The sequence below is a fragment of the Siniperca chuatsi genome, linkage group LG22 (genome assembly GCF_020085105.1).
Source record: "Siniperca chuatsi isolate FFG_IHB_CAS linkage group LG22, ASM2008510v1, whole genome shotgun sequence".
Taxonomy (NCBI): domain Eukaryota; kingdom Metazoa; phylum Chordata; class Actinopteri; order Centrarchiformes; family Sinipercidae; genus Siniperca; species Siniperca chuatsi.
Genome location: NC_058063.1, coordinates 15,480,754 through 15,506,800, shown reverse-complemented (window position 1 = coordinate 15,506,800; position 26,047 = coordinate 15,480,754). Strand labels below are relative to the sequence as shown.

The 26,047-nt window shown below is 41.0% G+C and overlaps 1 protein-coding gene and 1 long non-coding RNA gene across 2 annotated transcripts; one reads left to right on the top strand and one right to left on the bottom strand.

The window, feature by feature from the left end:
- Positions 1-353: 353 nt before the first annotated feature.
- tesk1b (testis associated actin remodelling kinase 1b) lies at positions 354-26,047 on the bottom strand. Its single transcript, XM_044183599.1, has 11 exons — positions 25,806-26,047; positions 24,256-24,993; positions 12,047-12,168; positions 11,764-11,812; positions 9,206-9,352; positions 7,849-7,931; positions 5,105-5,195; positions 4,420-4,503; positions 3,320-3,406; positions 2,447-2,543; positions 354-2,354 (listed from the first exon to the last, which is right to left on the bottom strand). Exons 2-11 carry the CDS (start codon positions 24,442-24,444, stop codon positions 1,231-1,233), a joined length of 2,073 nt encoding a protein of 690 aa, XP_044039534.1. The 5' UTR covers positions 24,445-24,993; positions 25,806-26,047; the 3' UTR covers positions 354-1,230.
- Positions 9,361-20,791, top strand: LOC122870027. The gene is made up of 2 exons (XR_006376479.1): positions 9,361-10,193; positions 17,670-20,791. It is a non-coding gene; the product is annotated as an uncharacterized LOC122870027 (long non-coding RNA).

Below are 26,047 nucleotides of genomic sequence, written 5' to 3'. Positions count from 1 at the left end.
GTATGTTTACCATGTTCACAAGATTTGTTTAGCTTGTTAGCATGCTTACATTTGCTCATTAGCACTAAGCATGAAGAGCAGCTGAGGCTGATGGGAATGTCATTTGTTTATGACCAAACTACCTGCAAAACCAAAGTATCAGACTAATTTAAATTTTGACATGATGATAGTACTAAATGATAAGTTATGGGATAACCAAAGTCATCCGTATACATGGTGAGGGCACCATGAATGTCTGAATATGATTTTGTGGCAGTCCATCTGAGATGTTTCAGTCTGGACCAAAATGGTGGACCAACCGACAGACATTACCGTCCCAAAAAGAAATCAGATAAATATCAGGAGAACATCGCTGCATTCTATATTTTTATTCAATGTCATCTTTAAATAATAAGAATCTATACATCTCTTAAACTGGTCTTTGACCATTCATTCCCATAAGTAATAATGACATCAATAGTTTCCTTATTAACAGTAATACAGTTGAAGTGCTTAACCAGGCAACCAGAAGGGCCAACAGAGATCATACAGCAACAAAAGAACGGTGTACAGCACACACTCTCACACGCATCCAGCCTCTCCCACTGAATCCACCACACACTAACATATGTCCATGTAACTAACAAACACACACACACACACAGCCCAGCAGTGCACCATACACCTCTTGATAATTAAAGACATTAAAGCAAAACTGCCTGTTCATTCAGAAACAGCACCAAAACATCAAAAAATCATTGCAGCAGTAATAATACTAAGCTTAACATTCCTCATTTCAGCATCATCATCAATATCATAACTCATAAGAATCTTTACATCTGTGAATATACAGGATCTAACCAACTGGGCCCAAAACTGGAGTGTTTACATGCTGAACAGTTCATGACGCTGCTGATCATCAGTCAGATCTACGCAGGCACGGCTGACATCTTAAGTTGTGTCGCCCTCAGCCCAGCAGAGGGCGACATGCAACTAGTCGCCAAGAAAGACATAAGTTCCTTTGTCCTGCAGCTTTCATGGAGAAAGTCATCCTGGAGTGTGTTTTAGTAAACCCATCTGGACACTCAGAGCCTGCTCTGCACCAAAAAGTGTCTGGAAAATAAGCAGGTTATTGCTGCGTTAAAATCTGTGCAAATTCTAAGAAGACCCATTTAATTTCCAGAGAAGAGGTTTTGGTGCAGAGTTTCCACGCATCTTTTCTGCCTGTATTTGGTGTTGAGAAGCTCGGGTTTATGTCTGCGCCCCCGGCAAGGCGAGTCCCGGCTCCAGGCTGGTGGTAGTGGTTGTGGGGGTGGGAGAGGGGGGCAGTCCTTTGGGTCCTGGACAAAGCAGCCCACGTGAGGCTGCATGGTCCCCGTTCAAGTTCTTGTAGGGGTTTCTACGCGGTGGAGCTCTGAGACACAGTGAGGGGAAGCGAAGGCCGGCAAGGCAGCAGCCGGGACAGGAGATCACCTCCTCCTGGTCCAGCGAGTGTCCGCTGCCGGAGCCAAACGGGGACAAACCAGCAGGGTCGCTGGGAGGGGAGTGGTAGCCATTGTTGTTTGTTCTGGTGGGAGCATTAGTGGTGGTGGCGCTCCATCCCAAGGGTCGACTCACAACCACATTGTTGTTGTCTAAATGAGAGAGAGGAGGCAGGCACGGGGGCACGTTGGAGATGGCTGACCCCCAGCCGTTTGAGAAGGGAGGGGTGGAGGGTTGGAGGGGAGTCGAGGAGTGGGAAGGAGGTGCGGAGAGGTTGGAGTAAGGAGATGAAGAGCTGACTTGTGTGTCCGGGGAGCTGGTGCAGTCCATGGGCTCCTCCCCCACCTCCTCCTTCTCTTGGTCCAGCAGGTCTAGCGACAGTGGTTCAAGGGACGGAGGAAAACCTGAATCAGTCCCACTCCCCTCCCTGATCTCCTTCTCTTCTCCTAACAGTCTCTCTTCTTCACTCACTCCGTTTGCCTCACCATTTACAGTGTCCATCTCAGACGGAGACTCCTCCTCGGTAAGGGCAGTGTTCGACGCTGATGTAAGGTGTGGAGGAGGCGTACACGGCAGCGAGTGGCAGCGCCTGTGCCTTCTGGGTAGGTCACCGCTGTCTGTCTCAGACCCAGAGGGGTCGTCGCAGTCTGTTAGTGGGGGCAGGGTGAAGGTGAGGGAGATGACAGACTTGCTGGGAGTGTCGAACAGCTTGATCTTGCCGCCCTTGAGGTCCTCCCTCCGAGAGAAAGGGTTGACCCGAGCAGGGGTCGCCATGGTAACAGAGGGGGGTGTGTCTGGGGGGTGGAGCATGTCAGATTTGCTGCGCGAGAGGCGAGGATCTGACAGGTGGCAGAGGGATCGCCTTCGCAGACGGCCAATCTCTGGACAAACAGCTTTAAAGAAAAAGAGTGAATGGTGCTTAATATTAATCTGCAGGAACAAACATGTTTACGATTCGTTGCCTACAGAGCGTTTGATGACTCACCTTTGACTGTTGGTTCGTCCTTCTGTTTCCTCTCGGCCTGTCTCCTCTCCAACCCAACTACGATTTGGGAGAAGGATGGACGGAGCTTCGCATTCATCTGGCAGGAGGGAGAAACCAAGAGGAAAAATTTAACAGATTGAACAAGAGCACAAAGGAAAAATGAGACAGAAAAAAAAAAAAAACTATAGTAATGTAGGTAACAGCTATAAGCAACAACTGCAGTGTAAAATTAAGACTAACAATTTGATTTGGATCCATAAACTCAAACAAAACTGACAAGCTCGAAACTTTGCTTGGATGTTAGAAGGTGGATGGATGCTTCCTAATCTACACCTCCCACCATGACCTAGCCCATTTCAGACATGCAATCTGACATTTCTGGCTTCATCTACCTGTTAAAATAACTGCTTTCAGGCATTTAAACATAGGTTACAGAAATGCTCTGTAAATTCTCTGTTTAAACACGTCAGGACCTTTAAGGATCGACGTACAATGCTCCAGCAATATATTCTTGTCCCAAGCAACGCTATAGATGCCGATGAATGTGTCAAGTTCACCACATTTACTCAGTTGCCAGTTTTTTTTTTTGTTTTTTTTTTTAATTATTATTATTATTATTATTATTATTATTATTATTATTATTATTATTATTATTATTATTATTATTATTATTATTATTATGTTTAGGAAGGTGTTGATTCAATTGTATGATAAAGTGACTCAAAGAAGAGAACAGTAGAAGAAACAGACAAGGCAGAGAGGAAAGAAATCATAAACCAAGGACTGTCTCTGTGTGTGTGTGTGTGTGTGTGTGTGTGTGTGTGTGTGTGTGTGTGTGTGTGTGTGTGTGTGTCTCAGATGAGTGTTTCTTACATTACAGCAGGCGATGGCCAGTTCCAGGAATTCAGGAGGACAGTCTCCCACCATCTGCTGAAAGGCCTCCACATCCAGACCAAAGTCCTGTACAAAAACACAAAAGAAATTACACGTGACGGTTGACGTTCATGCCTGTGTGTGCTTTTCCCCCTGGTTCAATAGAAATATAAAAACTTTAAAAAACAATTAGTGAGTTAGTACTGCTAGACAACTGCTGTACCATTAAATGACCATAAGGGGGCGAAATGCCCTTGTGGTAACTTCAAAGGCTTCCAGTGTGGGTTTAACATGATGCAGTGTCCCATATCCATACTAAATTGTATACAGTAAGTTATTATTATGTATGCAGTTATTGCACAGTTTGTGCCAACAAGAAATGGTGCAATATGTGCACCGATAGATGTCAAACTGCAAATTTGGAGTGCCACTGCACAAAGACAAAGCAAAGTGTATTTTATTTTATCTAATACTTTGTGTCTGTGCATTGCCTTTTGGGACAGCAGTGAACATCAACAGAAAACTCAAAAATAAGCATTAAGCATCGCATTTCTTTACTATCTATACTTAAAACCTGTTCAGAATACACATGTGAATTGCGTGAATTATCATGGTCACACAGCATATTCACTGTTTAATACACAGATCATAAGGCTCTATATGTATTTTCTCAGTTATTTTGAGCCCTTTAGAAATGTTGATGTCATGTAGTCTGTCAAGATAAGAATGTCAGCTTCTTGTTTGGCCAAGATGACAATCACCAGTTAGATTCGAAAATGAGATATCCACCATATTTTACAAAATCATCTCTGGCATGGTGAAACTGTTGCTTAAAGTTATGAGTCATTTTGACATTGCTGCTTGCACAACAGTCATGTGCTTTGTAATACTTGACAGACTTCAGGCAGAAAATAAACAAGGGACGGTCCTAAAATAAATAATTATCAATAATGATATTGTAAACTTTTTTTTGTTTTTTTTTAAAAACCACAGATCACGCAATCATATAAATATATACAATATATAAAGAAGCTCTATGAAATGAGACGTGCATGTGATAAGGGAACAGGGCAGGTTAATGATGAAAACGTCATCGGTACCTCAGTGCGTGGCAGGATGTCGGGGTCGGCCTGTATCCTCGCAATAACCTCACACAGGATGATCCCGTACGCAAACACATCCACCTACAGAGAGAGGAAGACGAGTCGATCAAAGAGAGATACACGTCGGTAAAGACACTAGAGACAACAAGCATATACGTTTATATTTTACTTGTGTGCTTATATTCTGAGACTGGCTGTATCAACTTTCATTTAACCAAAATTCACAAATATTCTGGTGAACAGATCAAATATCAAAAATTTGAATTATTTGTTAATTTATGTTTTCTAGTTAGCTAAGCTCGTCTAAAAACCTACCATTACGTCTTTAATTTCTCTTGGTTACAACTGCATTTGCTTTATTAGTAATTTTATGTAGTTTATGAATTTTATTTTAAGTTATGTGGATTTGTATTTCTTGTCATCATCCCTTAAATCAAACACTAATAGGCAATCAAGATTTCTTCTAAACTATAAAGAAAAACACTAGTCACCCAGGCAAATAAGCACATCCCTTACATAACTAAACTCCTGTTTGCCTTCGACATAATAACTGATTTATTAAATATTTATTGCTTTACTTCACTGCCTGGTTTATTTGACTGGCTTTCATTACACCCACTTTGGACCTTGAACTCTTGCAACAACCTGCAGCTGAAGGGTAGTGAAAGCCATCTCTCAGTACCTTCTCATTATACACCTCTCCTCTGAGCACCTCCGGGGCCATCCAGTAGGGGGAACCGACGACAGCAAGGGGCTCCTGGTCCTCTTCCTCACTGCAGAGAGGAAGGGAAGAGGAAGGGATAGATGGAGGATATTGCTTTAAAAAAACAAATATCACACGTTGGGATCAGAATAATTTTTCGTTATGGGCTTATGGATCAGTTCAAATTAATTAATATGAAGAATTAATTTTTGGGATGTTGCTTTAAGAGAAATATCACACCTTGGGATGACAAAAAAAAAAAAAGAGCTGAAACAATTTGTAGATTAACAACTGATTGAAAACATTTTCTGTCAATCGACTAATCGCTTAGTTATTTAATCAGGCAAACACTGCATATATGCCCTGGTTCCAGCTGTTGAACTGTAAAGATTTTCTGTTTTTTATTGGTGTGTTGTATATCATTAAATTGAATATCTTTGGGTTTTGGACTGTTGGTTGGACAAAACAAGCAATGAGAAAACGTCACTTTGGGCTTTAGGTAATTGTGATTTTTTTCACCATATTCTGATATTTTTAGGCCAAAGGATTAGGAAAATAATCAGCAGATTAAACAATAATGAAAACATTCAATAGTTGCTCAGTTAGTTAAAAAAAAGAAAAAAAAAAGAAAAAGTTGGGTCACCAAATACATCAAATATGTAGATGTGTGCATCAGAAGAAAATAATGCACGTTTGTTTCCAGACTTCACAGAGCAAAGTCCCAATAGTGATGCACGACAAAATGATGTTTTCCCATTCAGGAGATCTGCAATTTGTAAGAGACGATGACAACATAAACAAATGGTTGGACAATAACACTCAAGCAAACAGGCATCACGCTCCATTTCATTAACGTAGAACCCAATCAAGAGGGGTTTTATGGGGTGAAACACGAGTGTTTGTATGAACTTCCTCTGTATCTAAGAAACCGCAGTGTTTTTCAGTTATGTGGAGATAGATATTGTGCAATTTTAGCTGAACAAAAAGGAAGCAACACAAGAATGTGCAAGGACAACGTGCTCCCCCCCCCCGGCTGATACTTCCTCTCCATGCTATTTCCATCTGCTACTGGGGGCTATGAGACTGCAAAATAAATACAGCGTACAAGTGACGGCAGAGGGAGAAATGAGGAGCCGAGACGATCGCGGCTCCCAATATAAACACCATTTGGACAAGTGGACAAATTGAAATGAGAAAACAGAGCGCGTGCAGAAGGCAACGGAGGGAAAACAGCTCAACGGAAAGCTCATAAATGAGCAAAAAGAGTCGAGTAATGACACCAGAGGAATGATGGGAGAGTGAAGGACAAGAGTGACTTGTTATGAGGGGCAGCAGAGATCCAGAAAGGCAGTAAGTGCAAAAGGAGGAGGACTGGAATAGTTTGACCTTATTTGGAGCGTTTTTCCTAAACCCCCTTCATCTCCTCTCCTTCCCTCCCTCCCTCCTTTCCTTCATGCCACAAGCACAGTGGTAGCACTCCAACACAAACACACACGAGAAGGGTTGTCAACATTGTCCATTCTTTACTAGCGTACCGCTACAGGATACAACAGTGTTTGACTAAAATATAAAGCAAACATGCCCTTGAAAAAATGACGGAAACAATTCACCAGCTGCTATTGAAATAGAGGCTGGAGCAAACAGAGGATTCATGTTTGATAGCTGCAGGTATGCAAAAATACACAATGACAGACACACATTCAGGAAGCCTTGCATGTGTAAAATGTCAACTTTTTAGCTGGATGGACATGCATTTTTCAGCTCATTTGATGGATCGTGACAGGTTACACCGAAGGTACAAGCTTTCCCCCCCCCCCGTGACAGTGACACACACTTGTGTAAACACAAAAAGGTGGCCGGGCACAAACAGAGCAAGCGGAAACGCACACCACACCATACACAGAAAAGGGCAGGCCAGGTTACAGTGGCAGCTGTCTCGTCTCAGCAAGAGTTGTGTGTTTACTAACTGACCGCAGACAGAGCGAGGAGGGGAGGATGAGGAGCTAATGGGACGTAGCTGTGTGTCGAGTGTGTGTCTACACATGTGTGGGCAGGGGCCTCTTTCTGTGTTTTTCCCGAGGTCAGACTCAACGTCCCACTCCCAGCAATCCAGCTGATGAAATCTTGTACTTAATTACAATTTGACCAACTGGTACTTAACTGCAATATTTCTATTTTGGAAGACTTACAGGAATAGTTCGGCATTTTGAGAAATAGGTTTATTCTCTTCCTTGCCGAGAGTTAGATAAGAGTGCTACCAGTCTAATTTCTGTACTTGGCTATTATGGCTATTGTCAATATCATCAATAAATTGATGGCGGTGAATAAAATATGCTGCATAAATGTCACCGCTATTAAAACACAACTGCAAGTCAAGCCATCTCTCCCTCTTCCCTCATGAAATGACGCTTCAGAATATTGTGTGTGTGTGTGTGTGTGTGTGTGTGGGGAGGCAGCAGCATACATGCATACTTTGGAAAAACCTGACTGTGCTTTGGTGTGAGTAACGGCTCTCTTTATCTGTGTGATTGTGTCTCATCTGAGCGTCTCCAAGAGAAACGAGAAGCTGTGGTAGACATTTGTGAACACTTTGCTCCGACAGATACGGCATGAGAGATAAATAAGACAAAGAGAGAAATGTGGGAATGTAATTTATTGAGCGTGACTTATCTAATCACAGAGTGTTGATAGAAGTTTTGATGAATGGACTGTTATAGACTGACCTGTAATCAGGGATTTTCTCCGCCAGGCCAAAGTCTCCCACCACGGCCGAGCACACGCAGCCCTCCCAGCGCACCAGGCAGTTCTGCACAGAGTCAGAGGTCACACACACACACATACACACACATTACTATTACTGCTGTTAAGTGTGTGTCGAGTGTGTGTGTGTGTGTGTGAGCATTCCTTTTCTATATGACTGCATGTGGCCCTCTGTATTTCAACAGTGATGTAAGATTTTATTTTGCAGAACTTTACATTTGCTATAAAAAAAATAAAAAACCATATGAAAGGTTTGGAGCAACAGTAGTTGATGTTTCCAAACTTACAATTTGGCCAAATGGTTGATTTCTGTGCCATTTTCCAATATGAAGTGATTATTTCACCCTGTCAACTTCTTGGAAGCTACATGACCACAGTGTCCTCAAATCTGATTTGCTGCAACAGTTTCCAGCAGGTCAACATTTCCTTTGTCGACTTTGCAGACTTATGTCCATGGACAACTTCCAAATATCACACTCAGAGTTCAGACATTTAAATAAAATGGCAGAGGGTAAAAACAGTGCACCTAGTAACTAGGGAGTGATTTTGGACTGTAGTTTTTGATTTTTACATCGTCTTTGTATTTGCTGGTTTCTATGTGGACATGCTGATGTTGGAGGCTTTTCTTGGCTATAACTGACCTCTCTATGGACTATTTCTATGTACATGTTGACTGCCCTGTGTTGTGAATCACCTATTCCACACTAACATTGCTAACAGGGCAAACCATCTCCTATGGACTCCAGGATCACCATGTGGCAATTAGTTTGTGATAATTGAATTAATTGCACATTTGTATGCCTCAATAAATTCCCAATATAAACCAAAAAATAATAAGAGCCTTAAGGTGACACCAGCATTATTACCTAATCCCGAGGCCCCATCTTGTAGGGGAAGCAAGAGTTCAAATCTAGGCCTTTTTTTGGTATATATTGTGCTTACATGTTGTATTTTACTAAATAAAATTATTAGCCAGTTTCAACACTGGCCCTGCGTGACGACACCAGACGTAGTTGCTAGATCTGTGACGCACCTTCAAAGCCTCTAAATCTGCATCAGAGCTTTTTACTGTTTCCAAATCTACAATAAAAGCAAAAGATCAAAGGCTTTGCAGTTACAAGACTCTGTGTGTTCACTTCTTATGGAACATCCACATGTTAAGTAGCTGTAGTTTACAGTGCATCCGTGCATGTAATACTTATGTATCGCTACCTTAGGAGCAGAGTCCCTGTGGAAGATCAATCTGTGCTGATGTTAACGTGTGTGTGTGTGTGTGTACTGTATGTGGGCACTGACGCATGTGTGTTTGTGTGTCGTCACCTTGGAGGTGAGGTCCCTGTGGAAGATGCCTTTGCTGTGTAGGTACTGCAGTCCCCGGGCGATGTCCAGAGCCAGGCTGAGCCGCACGCTCCACGACAGGTACACGTCACTGCCCAACAGCTGCTCTAAGTTTCCGCCGTTGATGTACTGGATCATCAGGACAAACAGCAACAAAAAAGGAGTTAACACACAAAATCGATGCACAATGAGTTCATTCCATTTTCAAATTACTTGGATGTTGATATGAAGCTGCTTCACTTATTGTTTTGGGAAATTGGGACCTAAATGTCTCACTGGTGCCGTGCAGTGATGTACTGTAAACACCATGCAGGGTTTTTTTTCTTTTTCACTTTTTATTGCCTTGTTTCATTGATCAGTCCACAGTTTGTTTTACTGCTCCTTCTGAAGGACTTTTTCCATTCTGTTTTGACGTACAAATGAATATTGTCACATGATAATTACAAAACAAGTAGTGCAGAAATGATTAGTCAATCATTGACTGTAAATTAATCAACAACATTTTAGTAAGCGATTAATCAATGACGTCATTTGTCAAAAATGCCAAATATTTAATAGTTGCAGGTTGGTTGTGTTATGCTTTATATCACTGTAAATTGAATCTCTCAAGGTTTTTGAGTGCTGTCAGGTCAAAACAAGCAACAAGTTGAAGATGTCACCTTAAAAGGTTCTGTATGAGATTCTGAACATATAATATAATATAGCAGCAAACAACTATTTGCTATATAAAGATATAGTGGAGTAAAGAAGTCACACCCCCTCTGCCTGTGTTGTTATCGCAGCCTGTCTGTGCTTTGTTTATACAGCCACGCGTGCATGTTAGTGCACGTAAGTCCCTCGTGTGAAACTGTTCGTCTGTGAGGAGAGCTGTTTTTCCCCCTAATCTAACACTGTGAATTACGGATTTATTATGGCCAAACCAGAGTTGATGATTGTTGGAACAGTGGAAAAACTATCAAAGTCGGTTTTGGTGAGTTTTTATTTTGTTTCTCTCCAGTTTGAATGAAGTGTTTTTTAGGATGATCTGCAATGTAAAATTACTGTTTTTCCACAGTGGAGTCTGGTGGGCAGTAGCATCCATTTCTTTTGGTCTGAGATGCTGGTGGTCTAGTGCAACATTTAGTGGCCGTGAATGTCGCTTACAGCTCCTTTAAATTATGGAAAATTGCAATCGCCATTTTTCTAAAATTTTAAGATTTTTGTGTGTGCCATTTAGCTTTTTTCGATCGTGACAGTAGAGATAGAAACAGTAAACACGGGAAGAGAGGTATGACCTGAGCCGGGGATGTTGCAGTTATTTGGTATAACCAAAGGCAACCTAAATCTCCCTTTTCTGACATTTTATAGACTAAGATTAATCGATTAGTCACCCTAAAGACACAATTCCTGGACCATAAAAGTGTTTTCACTATCTCTTCATCAGGTAAACCTCTTAACAGGCCTATTTATTACCAATTAATTATTTTAAAAACCCAGTAATTTTTAATCCTTGTATGTCTGAAACCTGCTGACCTTTTCAATCAATACAACATGAAGACGTGTCACACAAATACTACCATTACACACATCTGAACACCAAACCCCCCCTCATCTTTTCAATGTTGAGCAGCTCAGTTACCATGGCAACGTCAGGTAAACCCACGTAAGAAACAGGTGAAATGTCATGAACTGCCAACAGGCCTCACTGTTCAGAGTAGTTACTGTGAAGTAGAGAGAGTTCACGTGTTTGTATTATGAAACTAAATAAAAGCTGCTGCTTTAATGATCAACCTCGAAAACGAATGTGATCGTTTAGGAAGAGCAGCGGTTTTATTTTATTATATGGAAAAATAAACATCTCAGTTGGGAATCAGATCATCAAGTGTTTTTGGTTTACAGCATAGAAACGGGAGCAACAATCTACTTATTGGAAAGACCTGAGTAGTGATTGGTTGAGATGTAATAAATCATACGTTTTTAAAAGGACAGGATCTCAGAAACTTTAAAGTAGTATGCTCGAGTGGAGTTGGATTTAAACTCATGCAAGTTGAATGATTCTCCAGAGAAAATGTGCAACATAAACTTACATCATTAATGTCTTAATAAGTAGTTAGAGGGGGAAAACTAGCTAAAAAACTAGCTAAGATTACGTAGAAGCTGACTTTTCTCCAAGCAATTGGTTTGGGGGAAAAAATATTACAAAATCAACTGTATAAACATTACTTCATGTAGAAATCTGATGAACCAATTTATCTTGATACAATGTATCCCACCAACACAGGCCTATGGTTGAATTAATAGAAGGTTATAAAAAAAAATAGTGGTCAGACAAATCGCAATTAGATATTTTCCCTGAATCAATCTGCCTTAGATCCTGATTTCCTTTCAATAATTTTTTTGTATTAATGTAGAGTTGTATGTATAGCATGCAGTTGCCTGTTAAAATACCACCACTACACAATTTGAGCTCGATGTACTGCCGTCAGGGAATAAAGTGATTCTGATTCTTAAAAAATGCCATAGTACTCTTCTACTCAGCAGCAGGTTACTTAGCGTCTTACCTCTGTGAGGGCGTGGAGCTGCCCCTCATGGACACACACTCCTATAAACCTGGAGGCAGAGCAGACAAACACGTTAACAACAGAAGGAGAAGAGCAGTTTCTAGACACACACAAATATAGTTCATGACAAGTCAAAGCTCTTCACATGGACCAGGAAAAGCAGATGCAGTGCAGGAAGTTTGTAATTAAGACCAGGATGCAAATGTAATGTGTGAGCCAGTATAAACCAGGGAGAGGAAAACAAAAAAGGACAAGCATGTAGGGAATCAAATGTTTCAGTTACCTGAGTATGTTGGGGTGTGATAGTCGGTTCATGAGCTGGACCTCCCTGAGCATGTTGGCTCTGTTACTGGCCAGGATGTTCATCTTCAGAGCCATTACCTGACCCGACACACGATGCTGCACCTGGATCAAAACAACAACAAAACAAAAAAAAACACACAAAAACACTTTTATTTTGATCCACAATTGACACTAAAATTATTTCAAAACTGTAGGTTCAACATTGTTTGTGTAGAAATCAGAAAGCCAAGGAAATGATGCAATTTAGCACCGGAAAATACACTTTAAAAAAAAAAAAAAAAACAATATCTGGCCCAACAGACACTCTGGAGCAATTAATGCTTGTTCCACTTTTCAAAGAAACATGACAGTTGACGGAAAGTATCATTTAAAAACACTTCACAGTAGACATGAGCACATATAGCTAAACAGAACAGGCCTGCAGCACAGTGTTTATGATGATAATTTATTATAAAAACACATAAATCACATCAGTTAACACTACCTGAAGTAACAAAATTAAACTGACACAGTGCTGAGTGATATTAACACTTGAGTGCTTTTGGAAACTGGCTATGAAACATTAGCAGGTCAGGTGTTTCGTCATTTGTTTTGGCTGCTTCTCTGCCCCGACCTGCTGCTATGGCAATGGCTCCGTCTGGTATGGTAACCATGGTGACGCGACATGCTTCCCCCCTTCAGGCTACACGTTAGTGCATATTTGCTTGGCAAGTAGTTTGGCTTCCAGAAGAAATGCACAAGCAGCAGACGAGCACTAAAACTTACTGGCAGAGTGTACAGAGAGAAAAAGTCAGAGGTGTTTCTGAGTCTGTTAATTTGTGTTAATATAGTGTGTGTGTGAGAGAGAAAGAGTGAGAAGGAGAGACTGGAGTGAGAAAGCCCAGCACTGTATGTGTGTAATTACCAGCATTAGATACTCTAAAAGTGAACGTTGGCATTATGCAACCACATGAAAGGACTGCTGCATTTTATTTTTGCTTTTAAAAGTTCATCTTTTGTATTGGTGCATTTCTGTGATCTTACATGTTTTAAAAAAGGGCCTAATCTGTAATTGTTTGTTTATTTGCATTTATAACTTAAAGACCTGACCATATTTGAAATGTTAAGCCTGTTTCACATCTGTGTTTGGAACAATTACAGATTCAAACAAATCTGATCTGATACTTTAAACAGTATCAGAAAACATCTTTAATTTCGATTTATTTGTTTTGTCGTGCTACTATATGCATTACAAGTACGGCTGGTTAATGAACCTCAACACATTTTTGGGTAATGTCCAAAATGTCTGTAGCACAAGACTAAGAGTCTACAGCCATGCTAGCAGCTCTGTGAGGCTGTAGGTGCAGCGGTGCTTTGAGCTAAATGCTAACATCAGCTCTGCTAACATGCTCACAACGACAATGTTAACACGCTGATGACATCCAATTCTTTTTCTGTTAGTAAATGTAATGTGTTTACCTATGAAACAGCCATGTTAACCATCTCAGTTAAAAAGTAGTGTCTGTTCTAAATTTCATGGCAGTCCATCCAATAGTTGTTGAGATATTTCCCTCAAAACCACAGATGTGAACCTCATGATGGCGCTAGAGGAAAAGTCAGGGGATCACCAAAGTCATTAGGATTCATCCTCTGGGGACCGTGAATGTACAAGTTTTCACAGCAATCCATCTGACAGTTGTTTCAGTGGTTTAAGCCAAATCAAAATCTTGTCTGATCATTTCTTTGATCAGATAGTTCCCAAATGAAACCAAACAATTTAAGCAAACTTGCTTGTGTTAAGGCAACATTTTAACATGTGAGAACTTTGGCTTCTTTAATTAAATGAAAAAAAGGTTCTGTGGAAAAATTATGTTGATGTTTATATTTCTCAAATCAAGGTATGATTTGTAACAGTTTGGTATCGCTACCAAAACTTCAGTGTTATGTCGGCACTAATATTGAACATTTTCAAATAATACAAAACCCTACTTAAAACACAGTCAATTTATGAATAACAACTTCTGTATATGAATTCAAACTTCTGTTTTGAATTTTTGTTGTGAGGCCACATTATTCGCATTCAAGATCAAGAATCAGGTTTTTAATACCCGACTCAAACTAAATTTACTTTAAGCCAATAATGAAGTTGAACTGGTATGGGAAGGTTTCAGGTTGTGTCTTCATTAGTGACATGAGTCCGTAATGAAAGAAAGGTTGAGGGAGAAGGGGAGTGTGTGAGTGGTCAAAGTCTGGAGCTGAAGTCAGTGTGACACTGGCCTGGATCTCAGCTGGGCTCTGGATCAGAGTGATGATAGAAAAACCACAAAGCCTGTTAAGGACCAGACTAGAGTGAGTACTTCTAGTAACACACACACACACACACACACACACACACACACACACACACACACACAGACTAGGCTAAGGCTGCCCTCTTCATCTTAACAGCCAGTCAATGAGAGTCAATCTCTGCCGCACTAATCCTTTCTCCACAGAGCCACTTGCGGACTTCAGCCTGTGGCAAAGTGCTGCACACATGCATGGATGCACACATGTAAATCAGCCAAAAAAAATTAAATTAAATACTGTGTACAGTAGCTGCTTCCTCTTGCAGAGAGGAAGTTGGAGCAGAAATTTAAAAAACAGCAGGAGCGTTGAGGGAGTGCAGGACTAATCTCTGCCTCTATATATTTACAGCACTTACAGAGGATGAGGCTCGTGTAGGCTGGTAGATGAGCTCTGCAGCCGATTAGGAGGCGTCTTTATACACACAGCCTCCTCCTGCTTCCATTAGCACAGATTTATCTGCCTAACAGGACTGTGGGGCTCTGCATGGCTGTGGATCTACATCACACTTGTCTGCTTTTTCCCCTGCACACATCTGCTTTCTCACTTACTTCAAGAAACTCTTACATGCTCGCCGGCATCCAAACACACACTCCCTGCACTGTAACCTGCCTATATGAGTCAAACGTGAGCCAACTGCTGATGCAGCAGTGGTTGGAACTGCAACGCTGTTTGCGCCGACAGTTTTTAGCCTCCCAATAAACAACCTCTCACTCATCATTACAGGATGAGAGTGTGTCTGATTCACCACAGGGCAACATTTTCTTAGGTGTGTGTGTTTTTTCTGGCCATCTGAGAGGTTTAACTCTGCAAAGCCACAGCAAGGTATGCGTGGTGTTTTTCCCCCCCCAAATGCTTTATGCCAACCACTTTACAAGTACATGGACTTGCCACTGGAATGCCGATGTCCACGCCTACATCAAGATTACCCCATGATATGCAGCAATTACACACACACACACACACACACACACACACACACACACGTAAAGTGCTGCTGTCAGCAGAGGAAAGGTCACAGACATCTTTTGCTGTCGTGCTGTGCAGCCAACATGTGCAGCGATGTCTGTCATTAGCCGGCGGCCCGACAGGGCAGACTGATGCACAAGGAGACAGAGGAGGAAGGAGGATGTGTCAGAGACTGCAGATGGAGGATGCACACAAGGGCAAGAGATGTGTTAACCTTTAAAAAGATCCATGATTTTAAGGGAGTTCAGACTTCTTAGACTGAAAACATTTAGACTGTAGTGGCAGAGAAAGTCTCACTAAGTCCTGACCAGTAGTTTAAAAGGATGAAACTGACAGATGGAAATTTCTGTAATGCTATAATGTAATGTAGTGTTATAATATTTTATCAGAGTACAGGGCTGTAGCCAAGATATGGGAAATACTGAGCTAGCCACCAAGTCTGTCAAATGTTCCTTGTCCACATTTTGTATAATAATAAAACTGCTAAAATGGCAAATCTTCCTATACAAATGCTTAAATGCTCTTCCAAGCATTTCTCACAATGTCAGGAATATAATTCTGGTGGAGAAATACAATATTCTGCTATAAATGTGTGTTTTTAGCCTAAAATAGTCAAATTTAAGGCAAGGCAAGTTAATTTGTATAGCACATTTCAACAAGGCAATTCAAAGTGCTTTACATAAAACTAAATATTTAAGGAATTTGACTCTAAGAAACATCTGAACCAGTTAAAAACATTCACCATATGAAATTGTAGAATAGAAACTCCTTTTCAGGATGTTAAAAACAACCCAAATTCCCTGAAACAATATTGAGGACATGACCTTTCTGTCCTCAGTGGTAGCTACAGCGCTCCACGTATGATTATTTTGTGTCTGCACTACATGGCCAAAAGTATGTGGACAAATACTTTTCGGGCGTTGACCATGTAGTGGCAACTTTGCCTTTAAACGAAAAGAGAAAACTCAGCCTGCAGTACTGCAGAAACATGTGATTTGTTCTGCAGAGGTTGAGTGTGGCCACACGGCACACCACACATGCACACACACGCACACACACAGCTGAATGACTTTGCCTCTGGACACTGGGTCAACTCTAAAGGCCTCTTTTGCCTCGTGGATTTCATGGTTACTTGACAACTTCCCACCAGCAGGGGCCAATGTTATCATTTCACCAGCTGAACGTATACTTTCATGACTGAGTCTTGTAGCCGTAAGACTCAGCTAAACATTTAGATCTTATTGTTATTGTAATTGTGACCATCCTTTTTTAAAATTTGTCTCTTGCAAGCCCCACAACTTTTTGAAAGTGCAATACTAAATTGCTGGAGTGCCCCTTTAATTTGGCCAGGTTTTGGGATATGAGTCTCTAAAATCACGTTTTCATTGGTACTACTTTCTACCAGAGAAACAGGGACAGTTTCTGGAAAGAGATGGTCCTGTTGAATCTTTAAAATGTCATGACACATTTCAAACAAATTAAATTCCATTCACTTCTACTGAATAAAGGGATGACGCAGAGATTTCAGAGACGTATGAGGGCTTGATACAACTGGAGATAAGTGAATGTTTTTTTTGTGATTTCAGAGTACCGACTCTTTAAAGCATGATGGGACAGAGGTGAAAACAAACGGAGCTCTGCCACCACAAACATTTCACCATGTCTGTGATACTGACTAGACACACAAACACTAAGCCATTTGTTTACCTTCGTGCAGGGGAGCGGCCTTCCTCGAGGGTTAGGGTTAGGGAGGAAACACTCATTGTGCATTGATGTAAACACACATACACTGTCTCTGGAGATAAATTTATAAAAACACTGGTAGCCACGATGGCAAGAAGGAGGGATCTGAAAACAGATAATTGTGCAACTCTTGCCCAACACTTCTCCATTTTAATCCCTAGTCAATCTGAAATATTTTAAGATATAAACACGGTGGTTCAAGTGAAGACAGGAGAATCACATGCTCAGCGCTTTCGTGTTTGTGCGACAGCGCAGAACATAAACAAAAGCTAAATACTTGTGCAGCGAGTGGCAGCTGAGCAGGCCCCGACTGGAGCAAGGGAGGAGAGGAATAATGAGGGAAAAGTGCTACACTAAGCTGCTGATGTTCAAGTCTGCACTGGCTCTCCCATACCAACACTGCCATCCAATAGCAACATGGACACACACAGAGCGCCTCCTAATCCCGAACACTGAAACTGATCACAAGAACACAGATGACAGCTGATGATGGATCTTGGTTTGTGTGTGTATGCAATGCCTAAAAATGTCTTTTTTCCTCCTTTGTTGTCGTTTTATCTTTCCAGAGCTGACACTGTTCCAGCAGCCAGGATTTTCCTAAGAACTGGTCACATCCCAACACGTCCTGATGGGAGAGTCCCACAGTCAGTACCTCTTTCAAGACGCGTCATGGCTGAAATTAACCCAAAGCTGATGAGATGAAGAAAAGATTCTGCTCCGTATGCAATAACCAATTGCACCCAAAAGGACGAGAACTAGGGCTGCAACTAACAATTATTGTTATTTTTCCAATTAAAAAAAAAAATAAATAAATAAAAAAATCAATCAATTGTTTAGTCTATTAAAAAAAATGTAAAAAACAAAACTAATTGTGAAAAATGTCCATCACAATTTCCTAGAGCCCAAAATGACATTTTAAAATAGCTTTTTTGGGTGCCCTGGTGGTCTCCTTAAGGCGCCCCTCATTTACTGACACATCTCCACTGTTCACTATCAAATAAAAAAAAGGCATAAAACACCTAAAAAATTATTTAAAGAAGCACTTTTTAGTCCGATCAAAAGTCCAAAAGCCAAATATATTCAGGTTACACTGATATAAAAAACAGAAAAGCAGCAAATCCTCACATTAAAGAAGCTAGAACCAGTAAAGGTTTCACATTTTTGCTTAATAAATGACTTCTCTTACCTATTTTCCATAACTGTTGCCAATCAAATTCTCATGTGATTATCGATAAATTATTTCCGCACTAAAGCTGGTAGTTGTTGATAGGGCTGGGTTAAATGAACGCAAGCTAATATGATATAAAAAGGAAATATACACGGCAATAAGAGCTGAAATGATTAGACGATTAATCAATTAGTTGATGGACAAAAAAAAAAAAATTCATCTGCAACAATTTTGATAATTTAGCAGAAATGCTAAAAATGTCAATTTTTGCTGGTTGTCAATTCTTCTTTAATAATAAATGGAACATTTTTGGATCTTGGTCGGTTGGTTGGAGAAAGCAAGCAATGTGAAGTCACCTTGGGCTCAGGGAAATTATGTGCATTTTTCACTATTCTGGACTATTGTCTTTATGTACCAGACTTTAAATCAAGAAAATAACCGTTATATTGACTGATAATTAAATTCATCATTAGTTGCAGCTCTAATGACAATATGGCAAAGTATGCAAAATCACATAATATAAAAATAGTAAAATTTTGACGTCAAGTGTAATGTAATGAGTTTTACATTGAATATTAGAGACAAAACTCTTCAGACATGTTAAACAAAAACTTCACCGACTCATTTTGTTGTTTTGATTTTAAAATTAGTTTAAATCATTCATTTATATATCAAAATTTTGTAACATGATGTGATCATTTCATCACAATATGATTTCATTAATAATCGAAAAGTTGATATTAAATTTTTGCCCAGCTAAAGTCGTTTACAGCAGATGAAAACTGGCAATACACAACACATGCGTACACACACACACAAGCAGTGCCACCACAACTGTGTTTGGGAATCCATTTCCCTCACATTACCGCTCTGTCACACACACACACACACGCACGCACACGCTGACAGTATTTGTCCTTCGGAGACTCCAGTCTGTTTTAAATCCCCTCTTTATCTAATTACTTTCCGCCAGCTTATTATCATCATATCTCATGCAACCACTCACACACACATATACACACACACACACACACACACACACTCACACAGTATGATAATTACCATGATGACTAGTTTTGCTATGGCGAAATTCTCATTATGTGACTCATGGAAATGTAGGTTATATGAATTTCAGTTTTACCTCCCACTTCTTGCAACAGTTACCAAGAAACATTTGTATCAGCTCTGAAATGATCAAGAATACGGAGCGACCAGACAATGAGACCATTTAAACCTATGAACCAGGGTGTGACCAGGCTGACAGATACTGAAGACTGAAGCAGCAGATTCTTACGTTTCTTTCTAGATATTAAAAACTCAGTGTTTCACTTAAAGGTTTTGTTAGCAGGGTGGAAACAGGACAGTAAAACTACATTTATTCATTTGTAACAGACCATGTGTAATATTAAATGTAAATGTTACCATTTGATTTATTGTACCCGAGTTATTAAAAATATATACATACAATATTTTGAAGAAATAGTTTTATATGTTGTTAGCTTTCTTGCTGAGAGTTCAAGATTGATTCTAAATTACTCTCATGTCTGTAAATATGACGCTGCAGTTAGCAGTTAGCTTACTGTAGCTGACACAAAGACTGGAAACAAGGGAAAATGGCTAACCTGACTTTGGCCAAAAGGTAACTTCTGGCACATAACCCCATCATCAAAACGTTTTTTGTACAGATTAAGCAAACAAGATAATACTGTGTTAATTAGTGAGCTTTACAGGTGCAGGGACGTGAGCTAAGCAACTGCTGGCTATAGCTTCAGATTTAGCATACAGACATAAAAATGGTATCCATCTCATTTAACTCCCAACAAGAAAGTGAGCGTTTTTCCCCAAAATGTTGAACCATTTCTTTGAAACACAAAAATCGTGACGGTGTGGTAAAACATTAGCAATTAGCAACATGGGACAAGTCAGTCTGGTATTCTGTGGAAGCTTTTGAAAACAATGCCATGAGATTTCCATGTCTCATGTAAATTATGGAGAAAGGCCAAATGAGAACCAAATCTGCTAAGAAGCCTGTTCTGCGTTTCTGTGTTCTTAGACGGCAGGTGTTATCTGTATTAGCAAATATACAGAACAGAAACAGCTGGAAAATGACACAGTAGCACTAATGCAATTAGATCCAACTTGTTTGTTTTAAAAACCATGCAGCCCTGAGAAAATAAATAATTACTTCCTGAACCGATGAGTGATGGCACAATGTCTTTGTGATTGAGGGGTTTTATTGTTTTCAAGCCTTCATTTCAAATTTGAGGCTGATGGGGTCAAAACAAAAACAGAGTCTTGCACAAGGCCAAAGCTGGTGACACACACACACACACACACAGACACAAGGAACCTTTCTTTTCCTTTGGAGAATATGAAAGGAAGATGAAAACCAGCACCTGAAGGATTTGTCTCGACACGTCTGCTCCCTTCCTTTCTCCCGCTTTTTTGTCTTGCTCTTATTTTTTTTTTTATTTTTTTTTTTCGGGCTGAACAACACTGGAGAGGGGCATGGCTGCCTGTCTGCCTGCCGCGAGCCTCCATTGATCTGCACTGGGGACTGAAGCTTAACAACAGCACACACACACACACACACACACACACACAGCAGGAGGCCAGAGCCTTTGTAGCCAAGTGCAGGTCATCCATTTCAAAGCCTGAATGTAAGTAAATGCAGCATATACATTTTAGTGACTGCTAAAATTAAGTAACACATGTGAGAGGTTTTTCTGCAGAACAGTCGGGCCCTTTCCTCTGAACTAAACCAGGATACAGAAACAATCGTTCAGCCATGTCAGCAAACTTTTTAAATGTGACTGATAGCCGCTGTAACAATTTAGCATTTATGCGGCGCTATCAAAAGGGCAAGCGGATCCAAGCCTAAGTGCCAACTTGACAAGCCAGCAGTAAACACGGTGACATTTGCATGTTCAATGGCCATTCAAAGGGCAAAGCTGAGGGAGTGGCTTCGGAGGACTGAGTGGCCTGGAAGAGTCTTTTTTTTTTTTTTAGAAAGACTAGTCATAAACTTTTTGTGTCAACTTGGCTGTGCATTTTTAAGACTGGATTGTTCAGAGAGCACATTAAAATGAGTTTATGAACTTTAAATTGATGATATGTCAAAATCTGTTATTTTAACTTATCTTTCATTTAATCTCTCAGTACTAGAAGTCTTAAATATGGTAGTATGAATCACTTGACAATCCTGCCAATTGTCATGTTTTATCTTCTTAAGGTTATAGTAAGTTTCATTTACTCGTCATCCCAAACATTTGGCCCATCCCATTACAAGATGCTACTGTATGACAGATCAAAAATACAGCAAGACATCTTTTGGTCACACATATACAAAGTAGAGCTGAAACAATTTTGACAAGACTAGTAGAATTTTTTTTTGCAAAAATGTTCTGGTTACAGCCTCTAAAATGTGAAAATGTCCTGCTTGTCTGTTTTATATGGTAATAAATTGAATATTTTTCCACTTTTTTTGGGCAAAACAAGCAATCTGAAGACATCAGCTTCTTTGGAAACACTTGATGGGCATTTTTCACTATTTTCTGATATTTCATAGACCAAACCAAGTATTCAGCAGATTAATCTATAATGTGAATCATGATTAGCTGCAGCCCTAATACCAAAGAAAAAACAGAAATCATAGCATCATATGTACACACATCACGTGTGATTTCAGTTGTTTTCAAATAAATTGTGCACAAAATAGAAGAAAGAAACCACTTTTGCAACAAGTTAAATTTTTGTCCTGATAAACAGCTTCTTTTTCCTTTAAACCACATCTCACAGCTTTCTCCACTGTATAAATTGCTTAAAAATCCCACTGAATAAAACTTAAAAAAAAAACAAAAAACATGGTGGTCAACCTGAAAACAAGCCAGAACACCAGATTTATTGGGGGGGATATGTACTGTATGTACCCACATCATGCATTCAGCTACAGACCCAATGATCAAACAAGTACCTAGAAGAAGGAAGCAGGAAAGGAGAATACACATGGCTCCCACATTGGTGTGAAAAAGCGCCTAATAATCTCATATTAACAACCGGGCATTATCGTAGGCACTGATACCTCATGATATTGTTTAATTTACAGTTATTCTTGTTGAAAGTGAAGAGTAAAGCTTCCTTTCAGTCTGAGCACACAATTTCTGACTATTTACATAACTGATAACTACAATACCAACTCGGCCAACTAAAAAAATAGTGTTGAATAAAAGTGACTTTTGATGTCAAGTGTCTGCTTTGGGATTAGTTCGACACATGTTAGCAGTTTTTAATCATTTAAATCTTGTTTGAGGATTTTTTTGGGCTCTAAGATTCCTAAAAGAGACCTTAAACTACACACTGAAACATGAACTCTGCAGGACACACCGTCACCTTTGTTTGAAGCAGGAGTGATAGGAGGAGAAATATCCAATTACACTCTGCATAACATTACAGAGGCATAAACTGCTCTAAATTCACCACAAACAATCCAGATGTGCACATGTGGCTACTTGTATACGAGTACAATAATCACGCCTAGCGATTACTTTCACAGGCCAAGGGTGATTAGAGTATTGGGGGGATTTATTTTTACCACCAGTAAGAAAATTACACGACAAGGGCTGCAACTAATTATTTTCATCATAGGTTCCCCGGTTCATTATTTTTTATGATAAATCAATTTATCATTTAATCTAAAAGGTGTCCATCACACTCTCTCAGAGGTGACATCTTCAAAAAGTTTATTTTTTCCGATCAACAATCCAAACCCACATATGAAACAAATTTACAATAATACAAAACACAGAAGAGCCGCAAATCCTCACATCTGAGAAGCAGGAAACTGAATAATTTGCATGTTTCCCTTACTAAATAACTTAATGATTAATTGATTATCAAAACTATTGAGTCGTGTCTGTCGATTGATAGTTTCTGCACTATACATGAAACAAACATTTGCTGTTTTGACCCTCTCAAGTGTGTGATTTGATGCTTTTCTTTGTCACATGATTGTAAACTGAATATCTTTGGTTGCTGGACTGTTGGTTGGATAAAACAAGACATTTGAAGACGTAACCTGAGGGACTGAGGAAAACTATTTTCACTATTTTGTGACAGTTTTTAGACAAGACGATTAATCGATTCATTGAGAAAATAGTTGCCCTATAACAGTCAACAAAAAGCATGTCGAGCTCTTTCATCTTATGATCCTTGAACACAAACAGGACCTAAAAAGGTAATTAATTTCCATGACCTTTTTAGCATATAACGCAAGTTCACATCTCAACGTCTCTTTGTATTGTGCTCTCTCTCTCACACCATCACACTGGGCTGTATGTGGCAACTCAGAGCCATCGCTAATGAGGCGATCCTCTGAACAGAGATGGGGAGTATATGGTTACCTACACGTGTGCCAGGTCTACCTGTCCTGACCGTATCCACTTACACACCAAAACACAGTGTCCATCTTACACAACATGTGGAACGCTGCAAACACGTGTGGAGAGGAGAGGACCATTAGATGGGACAGTGAGGTGTAATTTCCACCATGATGCCAGCATTTAAAATAAATCAATCAATCAATCAATCAATCAATCAATCAATCAATGAAGACTCCATCACCAACTTCCTCCTGCAATAATTCAGCATCTTTTCTTCTTGGTGTCTGGGTTTAGGTGATCATAGCCAAACACTTCTTTCATAGACGGTGAGGGATCAAGTTGAGTCAAGTGAGGAAGTAAACAACTCACTCAGGGCTGTCAAACAAGGTTTAGTGAAGTTCACACTGTCTAATCGTCTTAAATAATCAAATACAGACAAACGTAGCCTACATCTTATGTGTAACCATGGAGACCTGGAGGATGTGACCGTTAACATTGAGCTTGTCTTCAACAAGACAGCTTGTGCATAACTTAAGTACACTGAGAAAATAAGTACTAAAACATACTTGTTCACCCTGTTTAGACCACACACACACTTTCTCTCACCTTGAACACCTCGGAGAAGAAGCCCGCGCCGATCTTCTCGCAGCTGAAGTCATCTAAGCGGGCCAGGCTGGACACGGCGCTGCGCAGGGCCCGGTAGGAGGACGGTCTGATCCGGTTGGTTCCGTGAACGCTGTGCATGGGCGGCTCTGCCTCTCCTTCCTGCTCCGGCTCGACCCTCTCCGTCTCCATCTCGGACGCCCCGGGAGGAGGAGAAGGAGGAGGAGGCTGGAGGAGGACGTGGGACGTGTGCGTAGTTTAAAATCCAGCCCGACTACTGTTTACATGTCCCATGTCCGCTACAAGGCCACAGCGCAGGGCTCTCTGGAGGGGAGGGATGATAAACTCTGTTGGGAAACCAAATATCGCAGCTGTGGTCAGACACCGGTTAGGCCTAATTCCTCTGTCAAATTCCTGCAGAGGTCCGGAACAGTCTTGTGTCTGTGTGTCTAACAAACTACGCAGCTGCAGCGGTGCATCCTGCAGATTCAGTGCGCAGTTTGGGTGAAGTCCCTCATGCCGTGCAGCAGAGGAGGCTGTGCCGTTGTCGAAACTGCGCAGGCTGCTACTGCTCCTGCTGTCTTGGCAGCGGCGTCGCTCTCTCTCTCTCTCTCTCTCTCGGTTTCCTTAACTCCGATCCTCCTGCAGTGGAAGAGGCCGGGGCTGCCCTCCTGGTTCCACCAATTGAATCCCGGGTTTCCAGTGCGCACAGAGCTGCCTCAGTGACGCTGCAGCCTTAAACTGAAGAGGGAGAGCGAAGAGAGGGGCGGAAAAGGGGCGTTAATTCACTAAATCATAAAGTGCGTGTATCTGATGTGGCTCATCTGCCACAAACTCCTGCTTACATCGACTGAATCTGGAGACTGAACTACAAGAGTTATTGACAATATCAATCTGATCAGTGTGGCTAATTATTATAGCCTGGATCCCAAAACTCTCTGACGCACAATGCTTCGAGGCATTTTCAAGCCTGATTGCTCCTCTCAAACTGTGTTTCACGTTTTATCTGCATTACCGTGAAGACAAACAGGATCAAATTTGGTCTCACGGGGCGCGTGAGACAAAACAATAAGGTCGTTAAGAAAAACAAATCCATCAGAGAGTTGATCGTAAACGAGGCTGTTTGACATACTATCTGCTCTCCGGTGATAACAGCCGTGGATGCAGCAAGATATCGCCTCTAATTGTCATTGCCTGCACTTTGCACACACAGGCGCTCTTTCCAATCACTCGGGCAGTATTCATGGATGCACTAATGGTCGCTCGGTCACATTGGGGGTCTGTAGACAGCGCAGATGCAGCCCGCAGGAGCCTCCTGATGCTCTGCAGGAACCTGCGTGTGTCGCGGATCTCCCCACAGCCTGACTGCGGCTTGCCTAAATTATATATGCCGAGCTGAGTTTGTGAGCTCGTCTGTCACGGACTCAAGTCCACTCCGGACACACAAACGCACGCACATATCAGCTACATGATTCAAACTGAAAACGCTGACGCACAATTGCACCGAGCGACCGGGGGACGCGTGCTTGCCTGCAAAGTAGGGTCTGACTTACCTGGCCATCTCTAAAAGCATAACCTTCACATGCGCCGGTGTCCTCTGTTGAGTCCCGAGACCAGATCAGCTTCGGCGTCCAGTTACCGAGAGCTTTATTTTACTAATTAATCATCTTTGTGCGCCGCCTTCACACACACACACACACACGCGGGCTTCAGTGGTTTCATTTTACGCCGCCGCTCCTCTGCGCCTGCCTCGCCGTGGGGTTGGTTGCATGAAGGTAGGGGAGCGGTGACTTTT

What these genes read in the sequence shown, in the direction of transcription:
- tesk1b (XM_044183599.1), bottom strand. Translation starts at nt 24,444, where the DNA reads ATGGAGACGGAGAGGGTCGAGCCGGAGCAGGAAGGAGAGGCAGAGCCG. An exon ending in TCTTCTCCGAGGTGTTCAAG is followed by an intron (nt 12,169 to 24,255) that starts GTGAGAGAAAGT and finishes GTTTTGATCCAG; the next exon opens with GTGCAGCATCGTGTGTCGGG. An exon ending in TCACACCCCAACATACTCAG is followed by an intron (nt 11,813 to 12,046) that starts GTAACTGAAACA and finishes CTCTGCCTCCAG; the next exon opens with GTTTATAGGAGTGTGTGTCC.